The sequence below is a fragment of the Clupea harengus genome, chromosome 18 (genome assembly GCF_900700415.2).
Source record: "Clupea harengus chromosome 18, Ch_v2.0.2, whole genome shotgun sequence".
Classification (NCBI taxonomy): Eukaryota; Metazoa; Chordata; class Actinopteri; order Clupeiformes; family Clupeidae; genus Clupea; species Clupea harengus.
The window spans coordinates 244,880-270,401 of NC_045169.1; the positions used below are offsets into that span (position 1 = coordinate 244,880).

At 39.6% G+C, this 25,522-nt stretch overlaps 1 protein-coding gene across 2 annotated transcripts in view; it reads right to left on the reverse strand.

The window, feature by feature from the left end:
• The window catches only part of snapc4 (small nuclear RNA activating complex, polypeptide 4), a 28,677-nt gene extending 3,281 nt beyond the window's left edge, over positions 1-25,396 (reverse strand). For both annotated transcript variants that reach the window (XM_042710409.1, XM_031584813.2), the window contains exons 1-22: positions 25,147-25,396; positions 24,718-24,835; positions 23,016-23,147; positions 22,750-22,814; positions 21,229-21,325; positions 21,028-21,056; positions 18,520-18,663; positions 17,981-18,106; positions 15,052-15,130; positions 14,408-14,489; positions 14,202-14,303; positions 12,228-12,300; positions 11,733-11,897; positions 11,251-11,401; positions 9,239-9,345; positions 7,378-7,472; positions 3,624-3,718; positions 3,182-3,267; positions 1,376-1,798; positions 1,074-1,157; positions 261-444; positions 63-133 (exon numbers count right to left, since the gene is read on the reverse strand). In XM_042710409.1, the coding sequence (XP_042566343.1) occupies positions 63-133; positions 261-444; positions 1,074-1,157; positions 1,376-1,798; positions 3,182-3,267; positions 3,624-3,718; positions 7,378-7,472; positions 9,239-9,345; positions 11,251-11,401; positions 11,733-11,897; positions 12,228-12,300; positions 14,202-14,303; positions 14,408-14,489; positions 15,052-15,130; positions 17,981-18,106; positions 18,520-18,663; positions 21,028-21,056; positions 21,229-21,325; positions 22,750-22,814; positions 23,016-23,147; positions 24,718-24,823 (2,496 nt within the window). In that variant the 5' untranslated portion in view covers positions 24,824-24,835; positions 25,147-25,396. The remainder of the gene's footprint in view (positions 1-62; positions 134-260; positions 445-1,073; positions 1,158-1,375; positions 1,799-3,181; positions 3,268-3,623; positions 3,719-7,377; positions 7,473-9,238; positions 9,346-11,250; positions 11,402-11,732; positions 11,898-12,227; positions 12,301-14,201; positions 14,304-14,407; positions 14,490-15,051; positions 15,131-17,980; positions 18,107-18,519; positions 18,664-21,027; positions 21,057-21,228; positions 21,326-22,749; positions 22,815-23,015; positions 23,148-24,717; positions 24,836-25,146) is intronic.
• Between the last annotated feature and the right edge of the window lie 126 nt (positions 25,397-25,522).

Sequence of the window (25,522 nt, forward strand, 5' to 3'; positions counted from 1 at the left end):
ACAGAGACATGTAACCACACAAAGATCACCAAAAAGTACTTCAGGGAGGCATATGAACTCACCTTCAGAAGCAACAAGAAAACTGCAGTACTTGAGAGCTCAACGTTGGCTGACCGCTCTCTCACAACATCCACTTTAAATACAGAAAAGTTGGAATACAAAACCATCAACTGAAAATTAAGCATATGCCCCGACCTTAAAATCATGTGAAATGTCGATAACAAAATGTATTTGAAAAAAAAAAAGTGACGTCCCCACACCTTCCAATTTTTGTGTCTCGAAGATTGGCAGAGGTAGGAGTACATTGCCCAGCCATGAAGAGACGGCTTCCTTGAGCTCATCCTGACAGGAGATGAGGAGCTTGGCTTCAACTTTTCTCTGCAGCGAAGCGGCACTAGAACACCTTACTTCCCCCTCACCAGCGCCACGGTCTGATGCTTCTTGCTAGAAGGACACAACAGGGGAAGAAGCTACAAGTGACATTAAGCAAGTAAACCTTATTTACATTTGACTTAACTATGTCATAGATTCAATAAATGGCAGCCAATCCTTGGATGAGCAACTGGAAATATTTCTAAGTCATACACCACCATCACAGAGGAGATTTGCATGTTGTGTAGGCTAATGTTATTTCCAAAGCATTACCAAGAGAACTCATGCAATATCCCCATATCCCATCACCAGCACCATCACACACCAGCACCATCACAAGACAAATGTCATTATTGCTTATTTGTAATTAAAATCATCTAGTCATCCCTGCCACAGTCTTTTCTCCCTCCTGCCTTCTGGAAGGCGATACAAGAGTATAAAGGTCCCGTACCAGCAGATACAGGGATAGTTTTTACCCACATCAGGATGCTGAACTGTCCTTGAAATATCTTTTTGCACTACAATTTTTTTCTCTTTTTCCTACCCTTTTTCTCCATTCTCCAGTATTTAATTTATTTATTCTCTAAGTTGAACGGACACTGAGCACAAAGAATTTCATTACTGACAAATGCTGTTTATGAGTAAATGATAATAAACTTGAACTTGAACTTGAAAGATGACTCTCCACACAAGGTCCTTACCATTTTTAGAACTCTGGTCCCCACCAAGGGATAGAGGTTTTTGAGATCTGCTTGGGGCACGAGGATCATTTCTTCTTCGTAAGTCTTTAAAAGGAAATGAAAGGGGAGAAACGTGAGAGAAGAACACCAAATGAACCCAGAGTTGAGGAAATGTTGGCTTTCGAAAAAGAAATGAGTTTGTTGTGAAGGTAATCTGCAATTGGTCAACGATATATGTTTTACTGTACCCGTCTCTTTGGATAAAAGCGTCTGCTAAATGACTAAATGTAAATGTAATGTAAATTATATATGTTTTACTGTACCCGTCTCTTTGGAGGAGTCTGGAATTGTTCTGCTTTGTAGCGGTCAACAGGACGACCGGTCCGGTCCAGAACAGTGTAGTGAGCAGACGAGGACGTGAATCTCGGTTTAATCTCGGTCTGGCTACTACTCTGGACCTGATCCTGTCTGACGGGGGGGGGTTTGAAGAAAAGAATACTGAGAATCCTGTCTGTGGTCTGCAGGGCTGTGTCAGTGTGTCGCGGTATCCACTCCGACACGGGAGGCTGCACATATTTGGACTTTGTTGAAGGCTCTGGCTCTGGCTCTTCTTCAGATTCATCGCTTTCAAGGTACTCAATCTCTTCATCTGGGCTTTGCTCGTCGTCGTCATCGTCTTTCACAGTCGTCTGGGCTTTCTTCCTCCCAGTCCTTCCCCGTTTATTCATTGGAAAACTGTTTGGTCTCTGCAATATCAAAAACAGACCGCACAAAGTGAGAAGAGGTAAGGCTCACTTTAAAGTAAACTTATGCTGCTGTACATGTATCTGAATGTTTATAACTATATGTATATGTCCTGTCTTATCTGTTGTTGTGCGTGTGCACTTATATGTTTCACCGTGGGAGAGTGGGAAACGTTTTTTTCGATTCCTTTGTATGTCTTAACATGCAAAGTAATTGACAATAAAGCTACTTTGACTTGACTTTGACTTTGACTGATACCTTAATCTCCGAACACTCGGGTAGTTGGGTTCTCAACTTTTTTCCCCAAGACACAAATTGTCTTTAAAACACTTGAGCTCCCCAAAATGGCTGAAAATGGCAGGAATATGCCCCCAGATGAACACACAAACAGCACACAATAGCAGAGCCATATCAAAAGGCATATTACTTTGAGGGTGACATATTGGAATGGTGACTTCTGAGCCAATCAAACTAACACAAATTCAGGACATCAGGAACCCTACCAGTTGTTATGGAAAGATAAATAATGTGTGTCATGTACTCAAATATTACTATTGAAAGTTTTTTTGTGTCTAGCTTGTCATCACCAGCTGATTACCCTGCATCAATGTTTTTCAATGCATTATGCACCCGAATTGAATACATTGGTCAGGCTAAAAACAATAATTTCACAGGGACAACACTATTAAATAGTTTGCCTTGCTAGTGTCCAGGACTTATTTCTGGAGAGATGCAGTTCGGTAGAGCAGTGGTTCTCAAACTAGGGGTTGGGACCCCAAGTGGGGTCGCCAAACGTTTTTTGGGGGTCGCAAAATGATCTTGCTGCCCTGTGCATCAACATATTAGGCTTTGACATGCTGTATAGTCTATCTGAAATGGTGTTTTCTACATCAGGGTGGATAATGAAAACCAATATCGTCTCAGCAAGCAGTCTCATCATTCAAGATGAAACTGAATTTAGACCTATGATATCCTGTCAAAATGTGTGGGGGGTCGCGAGACTTGGCAAATGGATTTTATGGGGTCCCCGGACAAAAAGTTTGAGAACCACTGGCGTAGAGCACCATGGATGGATGGACACTTTTGAACCTCTGGTCAATAAACACACACCTTTTAAAAGACCCAGGACGAGAAGGCTACAACAACAACATCAGGTGTTTTTTAAGTGTATCTGATACATATCTGTAAAAAGGTCATGTATAATAGCTTGCACATTCAAATATCTAAATTTGAGTTTAGTTTAAATTTGAGTTTGGATGGTGATGGTTTACAGACCAGAGGGAGTGTGTGTGTGTGTGTGTGTGTGTGTGTGTGTGTGTGTGTGTGTGTGTGTGTGTGTGTGTGTGTGTGTGAGAGTGTGAGTGTGAGCACACTTCCAAACTTACTTTGAATTTAGTTATTGCTCGCCATTTGTGCAGGCACTGACTGTCAGTGCGATGGTCAATCTCAGCTGCGATCTTAGACCATTTGCCTAGACAGCAAAATAGACAAAAAAAAAAAACGATTTTTACCAAATCACTGAATTTACCAATTGAACACACCACATTTGCTTTTCAGCTACCTAAATCTTAAGAGGTGAAATGTGTTTGTTAGGATTTTCATTTAGTTGAACGGTAAAACGCCCACAACATTACTCTTAATGGCATAATAATAATAATAATAATAATAATAATAATTTATTTTATTTGTAATGCACCCTTCATTCAAAAGAATCTCAGAGTGCCAACATATTAAAAACTAACTATAATAATACAATAAAATAAAAATGAATTAACATAAGCATAATAGAAAACTTTTTAACATTACTCTTAATGGCATGCTACTCACCAGCTCCATATTTCTGCACAGCTAGTGTCAGCCTGTTCTCCTCCTCCGAGCTCCAAGGCCCCTTCTTCACATCTTCACTGAGGCAGTCCACATATCTGCAAAACCACAAGCGGTCTGTCATTCAGTGAATCTCACATCTTCACTGAGGCAGTCCACATATCTGCAAAACCACAAGCGGTCTGTCATTCAGTGAATCTCACATTTTCAGTCCCAAAATCCCATTTTTGGATATTGTAGATAGATAGATAGATAGATAGATGGATACTTTATTAATCCCGAGGGAAATTTAGGTCATCCAGTAGCTTATACACATATACACTTATACACCTCACCGACATACATACATAAATCACATATACATACACATAGGGAGAACATATATACATACACATAGGGAGAACATTTTCACACAGAGTGTTTCCAGATACAGGAAACCCTATTGTAATGTGCAATGATTTTGACAGTGTCTGTGTCCAGGAGGAAAGTGATCTTGTGCTGCTGGTGTGGATAGTGCAAAAAATTGTGCTTGAGAGGATGGGTAGTGCAAGATAGTGGTCTTGTGCTTGTGTGTGTGTGTGTGTGTGTGTGTGTGTGTGTTATGAAAGTGCAAAGAGCAAAGTGATAGTAGTGCAGAATATGTAAGTGGTAAAGTCTGTGCATGGGGCTGAGGTGAGATGAGAAGGGGAGGGCAGACTGAGGTAGACTCATGTAATGGGTGATAATGCAAATAAGTATGTTTTCTTGGAGAAAGACCAAGCTACAGGTCCATCTTGTCATTAGGGGGGCACAACATCAATTATCATAGCTATGCAGATGACACCCAGCTCTATATTTCTGTAACACCCAACAACTACAGCTCTATTGATTGCTTGGTAAATTGCATTGTTGAAATAAATGTATGGATGTCACAAAACTTTTTCCAGCTCAACCAAGATAAAACAGAGGTATTAGTCATTGATTAAAAAGCCAAAAGAGAAACTATCTGCACATTTACAAACACAAGCACTTAACACCAAGAAACCTACGTGTCATATTTGACTTAGATCTACATTTTTGCAGGTAACTATGGTATTAAACGTTTATTAGATTGAAACGTTATGCTTTGCTGGCATGTATCCGTACCGTTACACCTTGAACTAGACCCAGACACGCCCACCCCCTCCTTATGACCAAATAAGGTCTTTCCTATCAGCATGTATGCGTACACCTTCAGACCCATCACGTTAGGATCAAACTACCTATTGTTATTATATATAATCATTATGACAATTATACACCTTCAGACCCATCACGTTAGGACCAAACTACCTATTGTTATTATATATAATCATTATGACAATTATACACCTTCAGACCCATCACGTTAGGATCAAACTACCTATTGTTATTATATATAATCATTATGACAATTATACACCTTCAGACCCATCACGTTAGGATCAAACTACCTATTGTCCACATTCTCCTCCGCCACAGAAAGAGTGACGCGTTTACATCAAATACACCCAAACATCAGAGACCTCCACACGTTCACATCAAATACACCCAAACATCAGAGAGCTCCACACGTTCACATCAAATACACCCAAACATCAGAGAGCTCCACACGTTCACATCAAATACACCCAAACATCAGAGAGCTCCACACGTTCACATCAAATACACCCAAACATCAGAGAGCTCCACACGTTCACATCAAATACACCCAAACATCAGAGAGCTCCACACGTTCACATCAAATACACCCAAACATCAGACACCTCCACACGTTCACATCAAATACACCCAAACATCAGAGAGCTCCACACGTTCACATCAAATACACCCAAACATCAGAGAGCTCCACACGTTCACATCAAATACACCCAAACATCAGACACCTCCACACGTTCACATCAAATACACCCAAACATCAGACACCTCCACACGTTCACATCAAATACACCCAAACATCAGACACCTCCACACGTTCACATCAAATACACCCAAACATCAGAGAGCTCCACACGTTCACATCAAATACACCCAAACATCAGACACCTCCACACGTTCACATCAAATACACCCAAACATCAGAGAGCTCCACACGTTCACATCAAATACACCCAAACATCAGAGAGCTCCACACATTCACATCAAATACACCCAAACATCAGAGACCTCCACACGTTCACATCAAATACACCCAAACATCAGACACCTCCACACGTTCACATCAAATACACCCAAACATCAGACACCTCCACACGTTCACATCAAATACACCCAAACATCAGAGAGCTCCACACGTTCACATCAAATACACCCAAACATCAGACACCTCCACACGTTCACATCAAATACACCCAAACATCAGAGAGCTCCACACGTTCACATCAAATACACCCAAACATCAGAGAGCTCCACACATTCACATCAAATACACCCAAACATCAGAGACCTCCACACGTTCACATCAAATACACCCAAACATCAGACACCTCCACACGTTCACATCAAATACACCCAAACATCAGAGAGCTCCACACATTCACATCAAATACACCCAAACATCAGAGAGCTCCACATGTTCACATCAAATACACCCAAACATCAGACACCTCCACACGTTCACATCAAATACACCCAAACATCAGACACCTCCACACGTTCACATCAAATACACCCAAACATCAGACACCTCCACACATTTCATTCAAACACTACAAAGTGACAGCCTCAACCTAAATGATTCTTTCCTGCCAAAATGTCCCGAGTAGGCCACACCTTATATCCCCCAAAAAGCATTCCCCCCCAGACGAACATGTGGAGAATATTTAATGCTATTGTGCTAGTAGGTTCATCTTGCCCTATAAGAGCTACGGAATTCTGTTTCCATTCGAAGACGAACGAAGAGTATTCTCAGTAACCTGTACAACCTGAGATTACTGCGCTGTGCGTTAGAAATTCCGAGGCTCAACTTTGTCATTTGGAATAAACGGATATCTTGGCCAGCCGAAGCCCTAGTCTTTACTCAGTCCATCTGGGATCAGTTAACTTGAATAAAGAAATACAACTAAGGCGTTTCATCAGAGGTTTGCCAGAAATAAAAGACTGCATCACATACAATACATTTGACTTTGGAACCAAAGTAACTTCCATTTCCATAAATATCAGAGCATGCGTCACAATCTCCAAATGCCTGGGTCTAGCTCCAGGGGGTTCAGAATGAACGGGACAAATGTGAAAAATGTGTGCAGCAGACACATTAGCAGGTGGAAGAAATACGAACACAATGAAGAACTTTTCATTTCAGATTCTTCTTCACCACCACACTGGTTTTCTAAAAAGATCTTTGTCCTAGGCATTGGACAGGAAAACCTTGAATCCCCCAACCCAAATGTTAAAAACATATCAGACTGCAATGGTATGTATGTAGTTCACCATATTCCAATATTTCATTTACATTACATTTAGTCATTTAGCAGGCGCTTTTATCCAAAGCGACTTACATATGTGTGACTTACAATGTATACACATTTTACATTTACACTGATGGCACACTGCACATCAGGAGCAATTAGGGGTTCAGTGTCTTGCTCAAGGACGCCTCGACAGGGAATCGAACTAGCAACCTTCTGATTACTAAACGACTTCTTTACCTCCTGTACCACTGCCGCCCCCATGTCCCTGTATTACCTGTCCCTTGTATTACCTGTCCCTGTATTACCTGTCCCTGTATTACCTGTCCCTGTATTACCTGTCCCTGTATTACCTGTCCCGACATTGTGCATCTGTCCGGCCCGGTACGTCATATCGGATCCTCCACCAATTTGGGACACCGTGCTTCTCCACTGCTTTCAGCAACAACTGCAACAAACAAACAAACAAACAAACAAACACACCAGTAAACACACAACCAATCTCTATAGGACTGTTAAAAAATGTTGCAATCAATGAGAAACTTCTTTGATTTGCTGGAAAGTTAGTACTTTCTGTCAGAAACAATTGAATGTGATCATGACATTGTCAACTAAAAACACTCTGGCACTCTGAGATTCTTCTGAATGAAGAGTGCATTACAAATAAAATGAATTATTATTATTATTATTATTATTATTATTATTATTATTATTAAAAGTGACCAACTTCTCCTTCTCTTTCTAACTCTTCATCTCTCTATATACCATATTATTGCAGTATGTTGTTGATGATACAGATGAAGTGGCCATATTACTTGTCGTTCTCTTGGATACCAAGCCTGGTCACCTTGTGCACTCGAAGTTTCTTCCCGTCCCCTAATCTGGGGTTGGTATCCCGAGGACTCTCCTTGTGGGGTTTTCCAATAAAACTCTTTTGAATTCCTGAATTTAAGAGTCTATGGCTGACGCCTGTTTTAATCCAAAATGGATATCCTCAACCCCTAGCCTTACCCTAACCCTGGTCCAAGGGGAGATTGTTTAAAGCCACTCCAGTGTTTTCTTGGCGCTATAGGTCGTTGTCTTGTTGAAATGTAAACCTGAGCTCCAAGCTCTAAGATCCTGATCACTCTGGATTGCTCTAGATTTTTCTGCATTAATGTCCCCCCTCTATCCTTAACCAGCCTCCAGTCCATCCCCACAGCACGTGTTTGACTGAAGGGATGGTAGAAGTCCATCCCCACAGCACGTGTTTGACTGAAGGGATGGTAGAAGTCTATCCCCACAGCACGTGTTTGACTGCAGGGATGGTAGAAAATGAGGTGATGCTCAGGGCCTGGTCTCCTCCACACACTGTTTGGAATTGTGGCCAAATAGTTCAATCTTCGTTTTCATCAGGAGGATTTTGCTTCTCTAGACGTTAAATGTTTAAGTTAAGTCGTTAATTAACCACTGAATTGACCTGTTGGAGAAGGGTAAGGGGTGTCAGAGTAAGCCTTTGATCTACTGACGTCCCCGTTATTTCTCTCAGGATTGTTTTAATGTCTAGATTAAGCTATTTTAACATCATCCGCAACTGGTTGCAATATCACTGGACCCAAGACTGCCTTTTATTGGTGAGCTGCTTTTGAGAAATTTAACGTTGTAACTATGAGTACATATTCCACTTGCTAGCAGTAGCATCTACTAACTGTTAAGATGGTTCCCTAAGCTAGAGACAGCAAGTATAGGTCATCGCTAGGTTAATAAGTAGCATGAGACCTTGCATGTTTCACACACCTCTCACAGTGGTTCAAGCTCCGTAGCATCCCGCACAATAAACAGTTAGGTGGGAATACATACGCCCGTTTCGTTATCGTTATGGAACATTTGTTTCCGTCCCATGTTGTTTTTAAATGGAGTCCCATTGGAGCTGGCAGAATTCCTGTGCACGTTACTAACTTGCAGGCGGAAAAACGCATTCCCATGTATGAACCGCACCCGAACATTAACCGCAGGGTTGCAGAAATTTTTTTTGTGGTTAATAGTCTGGATATTACGGTAAATAGGGACCTCCATAATTACCTCAACAAATTAAAACAGCAGAATGATAAGGTTCTGCAATGCTGTACAAATGGAGGACTGTTAAATGAAACCAAACTTTCAAGCACAAGCACAATTTAAGTGACTTCAATTTTGAAGGGTAGCGCACATGAGAAAGAAAATATGAATGAATACCTCATCCTCTTCTTTACACCAGGTGCCTTTCTTGATGGATGGATCCAGAACTTGAGTCCAACGATACATTACTTGGCCAGCGTCCCTCCCTTCAATGAAATAGGACACTGCAGAAAAAGAGCAGAACAGACATCAAGTCAGAGAGAAAGGCTGTGAAACAAAACAAAGTCTCAAGTAGAAATATGATCTAGAATTTTGAACAATAATTAAGAACAACTCCCCATTTAAACAAGCAATGTTATGTTGTGTACAACTTCTAACAACATGTTGAAGATGAAATGAATAACAACAACAACAACAACGCTGGTAAACAGTGCTCTATAGTGCCCCCTTCTGTCTTCTCAATGAGATGCTATGACCACGCTACCACATGACATCAGTAAACAGAGTTCATTGTTTTAATGGATCAAGTTTCAATTAAGATGTTGGAAATGCAAATCATCTCCAAGGATTCACGGGTGGCGACATGTTTCTCCAATTTAGTTTAGTGACATCTCCATTTGGTAACCCAATTTAACTCTGCAGCATTGAACTTGAACTGCTGTCCATGCACATGTAGGCTGTCACCTTCGATTGAATTCCAAATGGTAGGGCTTGCCTCACAATAAAGGATCTTGGATCTCCGTGGAGTTTGTAAACAATGGACATTCTACCGCGTGATCTTGGCTCTCATATCCCTCAAGCCACATGTAACAACAAAGTCTTTAGCATATGAATCCAACAGCAAGGAGTGGGTGTTTACACTGCCCTACTGCTGTTGGGACAGATGTGCATACCTGAACATTTCACTTATTTTAGGTCGTTTTTAAACACTAACTGTATTTGTCAATGGATTAATCTGAAGGAAAAGCCTTAAAGGCTTTACGGAAACGCTGTTATAGCGTTGGTATGAATGTGGTGCGAAAAGTATTAACGCATTAGAGATTCCAGACAACATTAATCTCATGGGTCTCTGCATTTCCGACTTCAGGAAGTTAATATTCACCCAGAGTGATCACTTGTTCAGCTAGCTAAATAAGATACTTGACATCAAAGGACACTGGACATTAAATTATCCTATGCCCCAAAGTGCAGGATAAATCATTATTCCCTTTGATATATTGAAATAATATAATAATATAATGTTTAATAATATAATATAAGTAATATAATTTTCTGTTCTTTTAAGCTCTATTAAATGTTTATTAAGTATCATTCATGACATTAAACACATTAAACACATGCTAAAAGCTCAACATTTCATTTTGACTTCTCAAGATTGTTTAACAATCTGAAAAGCAGAGATTTAAAAAAAAAAAACTGCCACAAGCCACGCAGAAACATGAAAAAAAAAAAAAAACCCTGAAACTTGAACGGTCACCTTTCAATACAACTTTCAAAATGTATGCAGTGAAGAGTTAAGTGAGGAGTGCAAAACGAACTAAATGACCATATTAGTCTCTGAGCTCGATGACACTCTTCAACAAAAGGACTCTTCAAATGATTAATCAGTGGTTGCTATTGGGTCGTCACCAGGAGAGAAAACATGTGAGAACACCCAATGTGACCAAGATATAAATTAAAATCTCTGTTCTTTCCCTCCTCTGCCCTGTCAATCATCACACACCCACATTTGGGCTTGATTGGTTATGGCATCAATCAATCAATCAATCAATTAATTAATTAAATCTTATATAGCGCTTCTCTATATACCCGAAGTCGCTTTACAGAGTCCAGAGTCCAGTAGTCATTCATACATACACAGTCATACCGGTGGTGGTGAGCACATACTGAGACACCAGATGGAAACGTCTCCAACTCCGCTAAAGACCCACATAAGCCTTTGAAGGCATTTTACCACATTCACAATTCAAAGACTTACATACTGTACCTTTCAGAAAATATCAGTATCTGTGATACAGAGTGTCTTTTAAAAATCCATCAAAATCAGACCCCAAAAGACCATTTGGTTTGGCCAGTATTTTTCCAAAGTTTTTTGTCAGATAGCTTAAAAAAAAAAAATCACAACTTACTCTGTGTGTACGGAATGAAGTTTCCAATTCGTTTCTTCTGCACCAGATCTCTGAGTTGAGCGTCCTCCTCTTTGGTCCACGCTCTCCTCCTGACGTCTTTGTAGTTATAGTTTTGGTGCGTCTGGAAGCACATGAACGCTGTTCTGTTGGTCTAAAAAAAAGGGGATATGCCAAGTTAGTCAGAACGATCCCTCACCAACAGTAGATACTTCTGACGTTACGAAGGATTTTTGTTCTAGTGAATTAAAGATGTTTGTTCAGTCTGCCCATTTTTACATTTTAGTCATTTAGCAGACGCTTTTATCCAAAGCGACTTACATATGTGCGACTTACAATGTATACACATTTTACATTTTACATTTACACTGATGGCACACTGCACATCAGGAGCAATTAGGGGTTCAGTGCCTTACTCAAGGACGCCTTCTGATTACTAAACGACTTCTCTACCTCCTGTACCACAGTCTGCCCATATGACATACCTCCATCTTCTCCGCGATCTTCTCCCAGTTGCAACCTTGGTACTCCTCCGCGATGCCCTTGAGTTTCTCGATCTCTTCTGGCTTCCACGGGGACTTGTTAATAGACGGATGCAAATAGTTCTGCCAGAACGTTTGCAAGTCCTCTGCAAATCGCTTGCCTTCAAACTATATGTTAAGGACGGACAGCATGATTGATCAATAGTTAACACTAACATCCTTAAATATCCTTATAATATACTTATGTTCATATTACTTCGGAGTCAAACTATTCAAATTCACTGAATTTAAAAATAACGTCTTCCATTTCTTAGTGGTTGATGGGTTAGTGTGTTGTAATGTTTATACTGTGTGACGTTATTCTCGTGAGTGAAAAAGAAGTTCCGGTCAGTTTTGAGCAGCATACTATGTTCAGTGGGATGCTCCCACTTATAACTCGGTTAATCAATAAATCCTTTAACGGTAATGCGACGGATGTTTATTTGTTTATTTACTTACATCAATATTTGCAATTTTATCCCAGTCATGGTCGTCATTACGTGCTCCCATCAGGTCCTCCTCATTCAATGCACTAGAAAGCCAAGGAAAGAAATCACACAACTAAACAAACAAACAAACAAACAAACACTACTAATTCCTCCAAACATACTAGCTTAGGTGGCATCACGGTAGAACTGGGTATTTAGACATTCAGAAGGTTATGATTTTCAATACAGTCAAACATACTGAATCTATTAAACTGAACAACTTCCAACTTTTCCAAAAGAAGAATTATTCAGATGCAGAAAATAAATAATTGGCTTGTGGTGACTACTTGCATGCAGGTCTAAGATCTTATATAGTTCACTGTGATCTCGCCCGTGCTCTGATGTGGTTTTACAGTCACGCGACTGTTCGTAGATTGGCTTACTGCGTTTCCCATACAACCTAGGTGGTGATTACGACATTGTGTGTTCTGCAACAGTGGAGTGGTGTTGAAATAACAAAGGGTAATCTATTTACCTCTTCAACAAGGAGATGTCTCTACGTTTAACCTAGCCCTCAATTTCCACCCTAAACCCTGTTTATTCTCGGGCGAATATGGAGTTGAAGGGTACATGATGGCTAACGCAGCTTTGCTCAAATTAGGGAATTCTTGCTCTAGCTCTCCTAGCTAATCAATTAAATATGACTAGATAGGGAATCATGAAAATATTTCCACATATAACTAACCATCTTGAGATGACTTCTTCCAAATCCAAAAGCACGTATTAGCCCGATGATGTTATTCAACTGCCCACTGTGTGTCGGTAGCCACCGCCGCAGTGTAACCACAGGCTACCGCCAGCAAGGTATTCAATTCAATTCAATTTTATTTTATTTATATAGCGCCATAACAATACAATTGTCTCTAGGCGCTTTACAGAGCCCAGAGCCTGAAACCCCCTTAGTGCAAGCACAATGGCAGCAGGGGCAAGGAAAAAACTCCCTGTTAGTCAGGAAGGAACCTTAAGCAGAACCACGGCACATAAGGGGGGACCCATCTGCTTGAGGTTGGCCGGGTGGAGATAGGAAGGGGGGATGGGGGAGGGTTGTGTGGCAGAAGGGGAAGGGAAACAACAGGTGTTGTACATAGCCTGCATTTGGTAGATGTACATAATATATATATACAGACATCCAGTGGTAAATACATGATACAGACAAGACCAGTTTAGTGGATATACACTGTGCTGATAGGGTTACTATTACAGGGGTATGCTGCATCTATGGTAGAAGGGCACTTATTCTATGGGCCCAGAAGTATTTCAACCCAGCAAGACTTCTCGAAGGATGCTAATTGGACATGTAGGCTAGACAATGTCATAAATGCTACAAATTCTTTGTTGTTTTTACACAAATACCGTCACTTAGCGTATACCTCGGTGAAATGTAAGGAAGGTGTGACGGCATGAAAAAAATAGATAGCGCCTAAGCCTCAGCTCTGCTTGCCTAGAAGTGAAACTCAGTGGCATGTGGGGCCACGTATCCACATTTGAAGATATTTGGCAGACAGACACATCTTTGAATGCCAATGTCATGCTCCCTGAAGTCAAATAATAGAAACTCAAAAACCGGCAACAATTACATTGCCTGTCTTTGAATCTATAAAGATTCTATAAATCGTCATGGTGTAGGTAACATAATGTACAATTATGTGGCTTTTTGGAAGCAGGTTACTATGGTAAAAACAGATTGTGCATCTGTTCCGCAAATGATGCAAGTCATGTCTAAATATTCAGTAAGTAATCTTTGGTTACAGTGGTAGCTTACTAGTAGTAGCACTAATATTTTGGATAACTTAAATGAGACCTCTACAAATATATTGTGATTTTCTGTCTGAATTCATCCATTTGCTTTGTGCATAACTTTCACAGAGGACATTGTAGGTAGAGCAAATATCGGACATTGTGAAATAAATGAAACCAATATCACTGTAATCTGTGAGACAAATACCTTATATTTGCAATTTCCACATCGAGCTGTTGGATTTGCTTTTGTAGCATTTCTTTCTCCGTTTCTCCAACTTTCGTGATTTTGTCTCGGAAGTACTCCATTCTTTTGAAAAAAATGTAATGAAACAAGTAAATACAAGAATAAATAAATACTGTACTGCATAAAATCAAAATCAGAAAGGTAGTTTCTGGGGGTCTTTAACTCACTTTGACAGTTTGGGCTGAAGCATACGCTTCATCGTGTCCTGGACTACGGCACTGATTAATAAAGATCTCTGCCACCCCTCCCCTGAGTAGGCAGAGAAACAGATCACATTACATTTCCATTTAGTCATTTAGCAGACGCTTTTGTCCAAAGCGACGTACAAGGGAGAGAACAGTCAAGCTAAGAGCAATAAAAAGCATGGTGTAACAATAAATACTACTTTACATGAGAATTAGAAAAACAACGACCTAGAAAAAAGGAAAAAGAAGTGCAGGAATGTAACTGCTGAAGTGCAAGTTAAGCGCTAGTCAGGTGCCAGTTAGGAAGGGAGGTGCTCTCACATTACAGAGCACTGAATCCATAGGCATGAGGAAGGATGACTGAATAATGAAAACAGATCACATTACAGAGCACTGAATCCATAGGCATTATGAAGGGCGACTGAATAATGAAAACAGATCACATTACAGAGCACTGAATCCATAGGCATTATGAAGGGCGACTGAATAATAGAAACAGATCACATTACAGAGCACTGAATCCATAGAAACAGATATGAAGGGCGACTGAATAATAGAAACAGATCAGATTACAGCGCACTGAATCCATAGGCATTATGAAGGGTGACTGAATAATATAAACGTACATCTTTTGATTTTCTTCTCATCACAAGGTTGCGTCCCTGAAAGCATCTTCTCTCTAGTTTCCGGATTGGCAGGAGGTCCCTGGAGAGAAAAAAATGATGTGTTATGGGGGCATATATTTCACTTTTGCAGGTTGCTTCCATTTTACAAGGGAGAGAACAGTCAAGCTAAGAGCAATAAAAAGCATGGTGTAACAATAAATACTACTTTACATGAGAATTAGAAAAACAACGACCTAGAAAAAAAGGAAAAAGAAGTGCAGGAATGTAACTGCTGAAGTGCAAGTTAAGCGCTAGTCAGGTGCCAGTTAGGAGGGGAGGTGCTCTCTGAAGAGTTGGGTCTTCAAAAGCTTCTTGAAGGTAGAGAGGGACGCCCCTGCTCTGGTAGTACTAGGCAGTTCGTTCCACCAACGTGGAACTACAAATAAAAATAGTCTGGATTGCCGTGCTTGCACGGACGGCAGTGCCAAACGACGCTCACTAGACGAGCGCAGCGCAGCGCAGCGTCCTACATTACAATATGACCGAATCACCAAAGTGCATCCATCTGCAGACCATCTCCAGAAGGTTACAGGTCACGCAGAGGTTCCAAAGTGAGGCTGCAGCAGCTAATCAATTTAATCGATTATAAAATAGTTGCCAACTAATGTATTTAGTTAGTAGGGTCACTAAGCACATTGTGGCATGCATTAACTAGCTCATTAGACAAACAAGGACCTTTCTAAATCTATGGAGTAGCTAGTACTGCTGTATTGAGAAACAAACCCAATCTAAAAATGATGGGGGGGTAACATTAGCATGATCGAAAACATTTCAATCTAGGAGCATTCCACCAAACCCCAGCCTCTCCAAGGAGAGTCATCACTTTACAATAGGGCTGTCAATCGATTAAAAAAAATGAACTAATTAAATCGCACATTTTGAAATTAATTAATTCGTTTGTTTTTCTTCTTAAGACTAAATCTTATAAATTAACGAGTAATCACTTCATACAGCGTGTATTTTAGACACCGTTGTTTAATTGTATTTTTTTTTTTAAACACAATGGTGCCCCTCGACGGTAAATCGTAAGAATTTTCCCCTGAAGCAATTAAAATCATCTCAATCAGCCCACTGTCCTCAACCATGTTGATGGGCCGACAGTCACCGGCAACCCAAATGGTAACCTTTTCACGGACTGGTCGTGGAGTGTGGGTTGGCGATCATCTAACCTGGGACTGCTTTCTGTCGGGTGCTTTGCATTAAGGTGATAGCTAAATTCAGCTTGACAAATGCTACATAAACTTCAGTTTTGTCAATTGTTCCGTCATTTTGGCTCTTAAATTCCGCCCAAAAATCCCTCAGCTCTCTCCATCTTCAACTACCGCAGTGGTTCTCAAACTTTTTCTGTCATTCCCCACTTTGAACAAGGGGGGCTTTTCAAGCCCCACCTGTCCCTCATCGCTCCCAAGCTTAAAATTGTCAATTATTGAAATAACCTCAAGTAATAACAAATAGCATCTTATTTAGGTCAGCAAATGTATATTGCTTAGAGTGATTTAATGTTTCATGTTGTAGTGTATTGTTGCAATGGACACGCACACATGGACGGATTGCGAAACCATTGGTCAGGACGTGTAACAAAATACACGCTTCCAACCACAAATAAGAGATATATTTAAGCCACTTCTGATATTAACAAATACAAAGTCTAAAAACAATTGACAGCAAGCAAAGTTAATAACAGCGACTTCACGCAGAGGCTCTGGTTTAGGGCCCCCCCTGAGCTCAGGGGCCCTTGGGCCCAGCCCCGTTCAGCCCGTTCGGTAATCCATCCCTGCACGCACACAGTATTGTATTTCTTTCTGTTGACGGACTTTTACCTTGACAACTGTGACAGTTAGTAACGCACATGTCTAGTAAGCCTCTATTAAATTATGCTTTCCCTCGCACGCTCAAAAACAATGACTAAGTTATTTAACTGTCTCACACTGTGATAAATATGTTTAAGTGACCTATGTTTAAATTCTATGAACTGTTAGTTCGTTCGTAATGTAAAATGTAATTATTATTCATTTAGATACGTTACGTTCTAATATGTGACCGTTAGCACACCATTCATTCATAACTCAGTTGGTGGCAGACGTTAGCACTTATTAGCCAGCTGTTTTAGTGTAATCTGTTGTTGCTCTGATTCTTGGTGTAATGAATCTAATAGTAACTTGCTTTGTTTAGTTAAGATACCTTCTAAGTATTTTCCATTTCTTGTGTATTATTGTTTCACTCATAAGTTTTCACCTGACATCAATAAAGGAGCAAGGTGAGTTAACCTTAGCCTACACAGCCCTAACTAAACTAAACAAAAGTAAAAAAAAAAAAAATGTATATAATTTTTTTCAAAGTTGCGTTAACTGCGTTAAAATATTTTATCGCGTTAAATCGATAGATTAACGCGCTGACAGCCCTACTTTGCAATGATGTAGACCTGACCAGCATGGACGCACATCTGCTATATACAGGTATTTGAAAAGGAAACATGCTGGCTCATGACTTCACTTGACTATTCTGTTGTCATAGACGCTGAGTGATGTAAAAATGCGTGCCGGGTACGTAAAATGCGTACATGTTGGCAGGTCTGATCATGTACACACCATCGTATGTGTATATATTTATGTATCGTTTACACTGTTTGTATGCATCATGTAGACACCATCTTATGTGTATATACTTATGTATCGTTTTTGATACTCTTCCTCCCTTCTGCATCCTCCCCTCACTTTTTATCTCTACCTGGCCAGCTCCAAGCATATGCCCCCCCCCCCCCCTTTAAGCCTTATCTTCAAACCCAAGATTCCTGAATTCTCACAAGATAATTTTTTCCCAACCGCTTCTTCCATAAAGAAAATAATAAAAAAAAGCTAGTGACACTGGCTCATCAGCTGTGAACACTTACCAGAGCAGTGTCCTTGTCCTTAAAGTAGGGTTTCATAAAGTTTCCAATAAACAACCTTGAAGACGGTGACCCTGTAATGGCTGGATCTGGAGTAGCAGAGGCATGTATCTGAGACTCCATCTCTCTCTGGAGAAACAAATAACAGTTACCATAGTTACCAGCCACACATATTACAGTTAATTTCAGACAAACAAACTATACTTGGAAGACTTTGGAGGGTTACCTGCCCCCATGACATCAACACTCTCACATGTATAACACACCAAAGGGGGTTAACAGAGATGAAATGGCTGCTTTGAGCCACTTTGAGAGGATAATATTCTCAAAATTATAAGAAGCTCAATGCCTTACAAATATGGTTATTTGGATTAATGTGCAGCCCTCATACCCTTGTTAAAGAATTTTAAGGAAAAAGACCCCACTCGTGTCCTGTATCTCTTCACAGTCATATCTAAAAAAAAAAAGGCAAAAGCCCCAAAATAATCTTTTTTAAATCTTAATTGTTTCAACTGTGATAAATCTCACAAGCATTTCTTCACCTGTTGTTGACGGTTACCCTTCAGAAGTTGTTCAAGTTCTGACAACTTCTCTTTCACCACTTCCTGATATACCAGGTTCATTTCCAAGCAAGTTTCTGTATTCAGAGGTAGTTCCAAATCTTCTTCATCGCTGTATTCTTCACTCTTTAATTAACGAAAGGAGAAAAAAAAGCAGTTAGTGTTGTATTTCTTCTCACTTCTAATAGCTACATTTCCACGGAACAACAGTTTGACAGTCAACTAACTGTGGACCTATCAGGCATCGGACCTCAGATGAAAATGCATTCAACCAGACATTCATTACCTTTTAATCAACCACTATAACATGTCTTTTTACATTCATTTAACAGTTGGATGGTTTAAGGGAAGAAAAGAAAAATGTGTGTGTGTGTGTGTGTGTGTGTATATATCAGTCGCTTTGTCAGGGCAGTTCTATTTGCCACTACCATGTTTTGCTACTGTTAGCTAAATAAACCATTTTTTGTGGTCCTTTTTGTCAAAACAATACAAATGATTATAAAAAAAGCATACACAGCACATTATGAAGAAACGAAGTGAGAACTCGTCAAAATGAGGAGTTGCCATATTTTGTTCTACATGTAGATTGGTGTTTTTGGATTATCTGCTATTTAAACAAAGAATTTTCTCTGGATTCTTCAACTGTGAAGCTTATTCCTTCAGGTTCCTCTGGCTTCTCCCCAACACAAGGCGACTTCCCTCTATAACACCCTTCCATTTGATGCACAGTTTTCATCCAACATATTACTCTAGGTATCCGATGGAAGATGGTACCAACAGTATCTTCGACAGGATTGTGCAATAGATGAACCTTTTCACGAGTGGCCAGATTTGCATAGGATAATAGACTGCTGATATTCACGTTGTCTTCAAAGAATAAATATATATATATATATATAATATAAAAAAATATAATATAAAAAATATAATATAAAAATAAAGCAAACTGGATCTAACCAGCACAAAAAAAAGTTTTACACTACACAACTCAAGAGGTTGAACGGGTAGAGTTTCAAAGTCAGATATTAGTCAGATATTAGCAATAATGAAACTCGAAACTCGAAATGTTGAACGTCATCAGCATCCTGAGAATTTGGTAAAATGCTAGCATTGCGAATAAAACCTTTAGAATTCACAACTTTTACAAAGTCTTTATTAGTCATTTTTGTAAACAACAGTGTTGATGTACAGCTACGGGGCAGGAGAACCCGCTGATATGTATAGACACATGTGTGCCTTTCCAAATCATGTCCAATCACTCAAAATGACCTCAGATGGACATTTCCTAAAATCTTGTTTTCAGTTTATCATGGGGTATTGAGTGTAGATTGATGAGGGTGATGAGGCTAAAACATAACAAGATGTGAAGAAGTGAAGGGGTCTGAATACTTTCTGAATGCACTGTATAACAAAGATTTAGAGAACGTTTTCAAACCCATTCTCCACATTTTGTTATGTTATTTGTATATCTTAAAAACATTGGGCCTCATTCTCAAACGCAGTTAAGAAGAATTTAAGGAATTTGTTCTGAACTCCACTTACGATGTTTTTTGGCATTCATGAAAGTTCTCTCATCTGGGATTCGTTCTGAACTTCCGCCTCTGCACCGGTGAAGTTAGATCTGCGTTTACTCGACCGGTGCTCGCTTTCCGCTTTGACATGACTCGCTTTTGAGATGCTTTTGCGTGGATTCGGTCGATTCTGACTGCAAACCGTCACTACGGTTGTGTGCCCTTATAAGGAGCTGGAGGGGCGTGTATATATGCAAATCCAGGTGCACGAGAACGCACGTTTAATTTAAGAATCTTCATTCGGGGAAGCATTGCCGAGAACACTTCGGCTGCGTAAGAACACATTTTCAGGCGTTCATGAATCAGGCGGAGATCTTTTCTCACGCTGGTGAAAAAAACTTCAGAAAATGTTTGAGAATGAGGCCCATTGTTTTTGATTAATCAGATTATTAAAACGTATCTAAAAGGTTGCTTGTTCCCTAGATTGGTAGCCTTTGTTATTTCGCTAACTTATAGCTAACTCTTGGTCAAAGTATGAGTTTTACACATTGTATACATTTTCACCTGCCATGTAGGTCAAGCAAACATACCGGTCACTAACAGATATTTACCAACACTTGGCAGGGGCTAATTTGCATCCCTGTGTATGACACGCTCCTGTACACAGCATTACACTGAAGTACTGTGTAGGTGACTACTGTACAGAGTAGGGGTGTGCATCGCTCCCTTATAAAGGCGATCCAGTGCATATCTAGCCGTACCTTGAAGGTTTACATGCTAATTTTCGGCGAGTCTCAACTCGTGTAAGGATAGTCGTGGGAGTCAAGGTTAAGCACGTTCATGATTCACCAATGTTGAATCACGCTCATATTTCAACACACGGTCCTACACTAAGTTGTATGCAAAGATTCACACATTTGGTTCTATGCGTGTTAAAAATTGAAAAAAAATAAAACTGACATACAGTACAAATACTTACAATAGCCATTTCGGTGCTGCCCACATTATCTGTTGATACGTAAAGAGACAGATCATTGGCATGCAATGGTTATGTAAAGGGTGCACACTATTTCATAAATGAAAGATCAGACGTTCTCTAAGCCGTGAAACAAAGTAAAACATTTAAAAACAGACAGCATTCACATAAAAATAAAAAAAACAGTGAAAAAGAGGAATTTACCAGATTGAAGATCCTCAGCACCCAGGCCAAGTGATTCCTCCAATTGTTTTATCTCTCTCTGAATTTTCTCATGCTTTGCATCAAGGCCTCTTTCATTCTGAAGACAAGAAGCAGAGTATTAATTAGATCAGCACTTAAACCACAGCTTGGTTCAATGTAATCTATACATGTTCATCTTCTTTAGCAATGTCACTTAACTTCTGATATTTGCAACTCTATGTAATAGGGGTGTAGCGTATGTATGTATATTGGTCCCAAACTGACACCGTACAGACGTTACAGTTTGAAGGAGAATATGCCGTAGCCTGTGTGACGATCGATGAACGGAATGCGGAACCAAATACGTGATGCAGAACACAAGTACTTTGTGGCACTAGGTGGAACAATCTGCATTTTCCATTGGAACACTATTTTTTATTAGAATATTTAGGCCTCCCTTGCACTACAAAGTACCTAGAGTTTTCCCATAATCTTATTTGAAAGGAGCTGGCTTTTCATTTAATGGAAACTCCTCTATTTTTGAAAACAGCTATTTAAGCTTAAAGGGTAAAACGTTTGAATTTGACTGCTTAAATAACTAAGTGATAAATAAAAATCATTGAGGACGAGATGCTCAGAGTTTTCCGACGGTTGGGGTGTTGCAAAGCATTACAAATAAAAAAAGATGGCGGACCAAACTCCGTAGATGGTCGTATTTGTACATAAAGGTTGTTTGTTTTACTTATTTTTGCTTAGATTTGTTTAAAGTTCCTTCCTGACTAACAGGGAGTTTTTTCTTGCCCGTGTTGCCAATGTGCTTGCACTAAGGGGGTTCAGGCTCTGGGCTCTGTAAAGCGCCTAGAGACAATTGTATTGTTATGGCGCTATATAAATAAAATTTAATTTAATTGAATTTAAAGTTACGTCTTATTCACACACAATTTTGACATGGCCAATAGGGAGGTTCTGTGTGAAACCGCACGGAATGACCCTACATTGTAACTAGGGCTGAACGATTTGGGAAAATAATCTAATTGCGATTTTTTACCAAAATATTGCGATTGCGATTTAATATGCGATTTTTTTTTTAATCCTCTTTTTTTCCCAACAAAACGTAATGAATGATTTAAATATGACCAACACAATATTAGATACATTTAGTGTAAAATATTCTTTCCCACATTTTACATTTTTATTTAACTGCTCATTACAGAAACAAGAACAACAAATCGGTGGCTTTGCCACTGTGCATTTAAGTAATAAAAAAAAAGTCATTTTAAGTATAAACACTAGGCATGCACTTTTTAAACACTGTGTGCAAAATGTACCATCTTAAAAAAAAAAAAAAAAAAAAAAAAAAATTAAATTTTATTTTTATTTTTTTTAGACCACGTTTTTTTATCACGAACGTTGCGGTTAGAAAATCGCGTTCTATCATATCGCGATTAAATCGCAAATGCAATTAATCGTTCACCCTAATTGTAACCTCTGCCTATCAGCATCAAACTCAGAGTAGGCTTGAAAATACATTTCTGATCTTACATCCAACGCGTCATCACCACCATCATCATCATCATCATCTTCATCATCATCATCTGATTCAGCATCTGCCAGATAACAGAAAACACAAAATTGGGTTTACTGTTGAAATTCAATGGATGCAAGAATCCTTCTGGTCAACAGTATTCCAGCATGGGCATCTTCTGAAACTCACCTGTGGAACTGCAGGCTGACATGTCTGAATGCACTTCTGAAACTCACCTGTGGGACTGCAGGCTGACATGTCTGAATGCACTTCTGAAACTCACCTGTGGGACTGCAGGCTGACATGTCTGAATGCACTTCTGCATCAAAATAACTTTCAAGCGCTGAAATTTGTCGTTGAATCTTCTCCCTCTGTGTAATTAAGTCGAGTGATTCAGTAACACTGTTCACAACATCTGCAATATGAAAAAACAAACAAACAAAAAAACAATACAAAATCAAATCACCAGATTCACCAATCACAGATAAACAGATAAAACACTGACATTATTAACCTTATTTAAACTTTTATTTGCAAGAGACCACTTCAGCTGTGTTAGGTAGCTAGCACCACCAAGCTTAATCAGAATTCTGCTAATCTGCCAGATAGCTAGCGCTTGTTAAAGACAAATATTTAAGGACCAATATGAAATACATGTACTGTACTAAATCATAAAATGATTCTTCAAAGTGCTAAAGTGCACACGTGTTTACAGTAGACTCTAGATTATCAAGTCAACTTCATATAGGCTACAAAATAGTTTTAGGTTTGTCAAGTATGGTAGCCTTCTCAGTCATATTGCAGTCAGCAGTGTCAGCAACTTCTTTTCTACATGCAAAATTAATTTAGGTGCACCAGGACAAAATTTAAGTGCACCTAAACTTTTTCACCACGCCCTTTTAGCACATTGTCAGTTCCTACACATTGCTAAATGAAATACCGGTGTGTTGTAAGGTTGAGGAGGAGTACGAGGCGCTGTCACACACACATTTTCCTGAACTATGTAGCTAGCTACTTATGTAGCTTGTGTATTATCCCAGTGCTAGCACTAGTAAAGTGTCGCTACGTGTACACGTACCTTGAATGTAATCTATCTGTGTATATGTTTGCCGGTTTCTGCACTGTTGTTGTGAGCAAGTGTCATCTGTGGGTATTTTATCTTATGTTAGTCTATACAGGCTTTGAACAGGACGGTTTACAAATGAGGTGATGTAGCTTATTTGTGTTTTTGTAGCTGTGAGAATGAGATATGAAGCAGTTACAGTTGAATACATTAGCAATTACAACAATTCTCTGCACTCATCTCCAAAGCCCTCTCATAAGACTTGTGCCCCAGCAGTAGTCAAACAGGACAGCACGTTCATGTGTTTGAGGTGTGGCTTTGGAGGGGTCTGAAAGAATGGGCTTTCAAAATCTATCTTACTCTGGCTGGTTTCTCCTGAATTGCCTACCCTGACTTTAAGACATGTTTTTACCCACAATACGCAATGTATGTACCTCATGTAATTCATCCTGAAAGTGTCCAGTTGGACTATTGTAGTTTGTCATCAGGTGTTAAGTTATCAATGTATATTCTTCTTTGTGAATGAGTCTCAGTGAACTGGCTTCTGAGGGAAAATATTATCCTACATCATTGCTGAGCTTTTCTAAAATATAAACATATAAGGCACTTTTGCATCAATGTTTTTAGTTAGGTGAAATATATCTCAAAGAGTCTGACAGGCCTTGGACTCTGGAGTGTTAAAGTCTCTGTTTTAGCTCAATGTTAAGACTTGGTTCTACGTTTCTTCTACTGCAGTAATGTGGGTTCAAATGCACACATTCCAGAACATAATTTGTAATAATGGAAAACTGTCAAACTAAAATACCACAATATTTACGCTCAAAGCAAATTTAAACTTCACGTTTCCGAATGCAAAACAACGGTATTAAAATGCTTCTAGCACACAGCATCGCATGAGACCGCAGGTGATCTCCCGACTCACCATTATGATGGAAGTTAACGTTATACGACTCCGAAAGGCTGCCGTTAACCACCTCCAGTACATTCTTCATTTCGTCCCGTTGAGCAGTCAAAACCTCTGGCTCCATATTAACTTAACACTAATGCCGTGAGGGACGAGAAGGAAAAAAATAATTCATACAGCAACAAGGAACCTTTAGTTTAACATTAAACTAACGTTAACGTTAGATCTGGCTTCGCCTCGCCTCCAACGTAAAGATTTCCAGTATCGTTAAGCAGGTGAAGTTTAACTTGCACACCGGTTAGAAAATAACCTCAGCTGTTCAAACAAGAGTCGAAAACTGACACTGTTAATAACTTTATCTAATTCAAGCACATATGCTATTGTTTCTACTGACTAAAGGTACATCTGGTTATTGGAAGTTTCAGCATTAGCATTAGATTAACTTACCTGAGGACGTAGCTACACAGAGATGGGTAGCTAATGTTCACTTAGCTATCCTAAGTTGTTTGACCGGCAAGACTTTACCCAATTAGTCAAATTTACATATTTCCTTCATTCAATAGACAACCTACTTAACTGTCCACAGATACTGTATAGTTGTGCCGATGCGAGCAGGTAGCTGAGTTCAACCATGAGCGGTGGAACCAACCGGAAATTTCAATATGGTCACCATTCGACATTTTGTCAAAATAAAAGTCCAAATATTGTCAGTAGTGTGCGGAGATGGCAGACATAGGGAGGGAAACTAATCAAGTCGCCCCCTAGCGGTTTCGTTCCTAATGCTGAGCGAAATGAATGGGATTCTCCATAGAGATGTTTATGA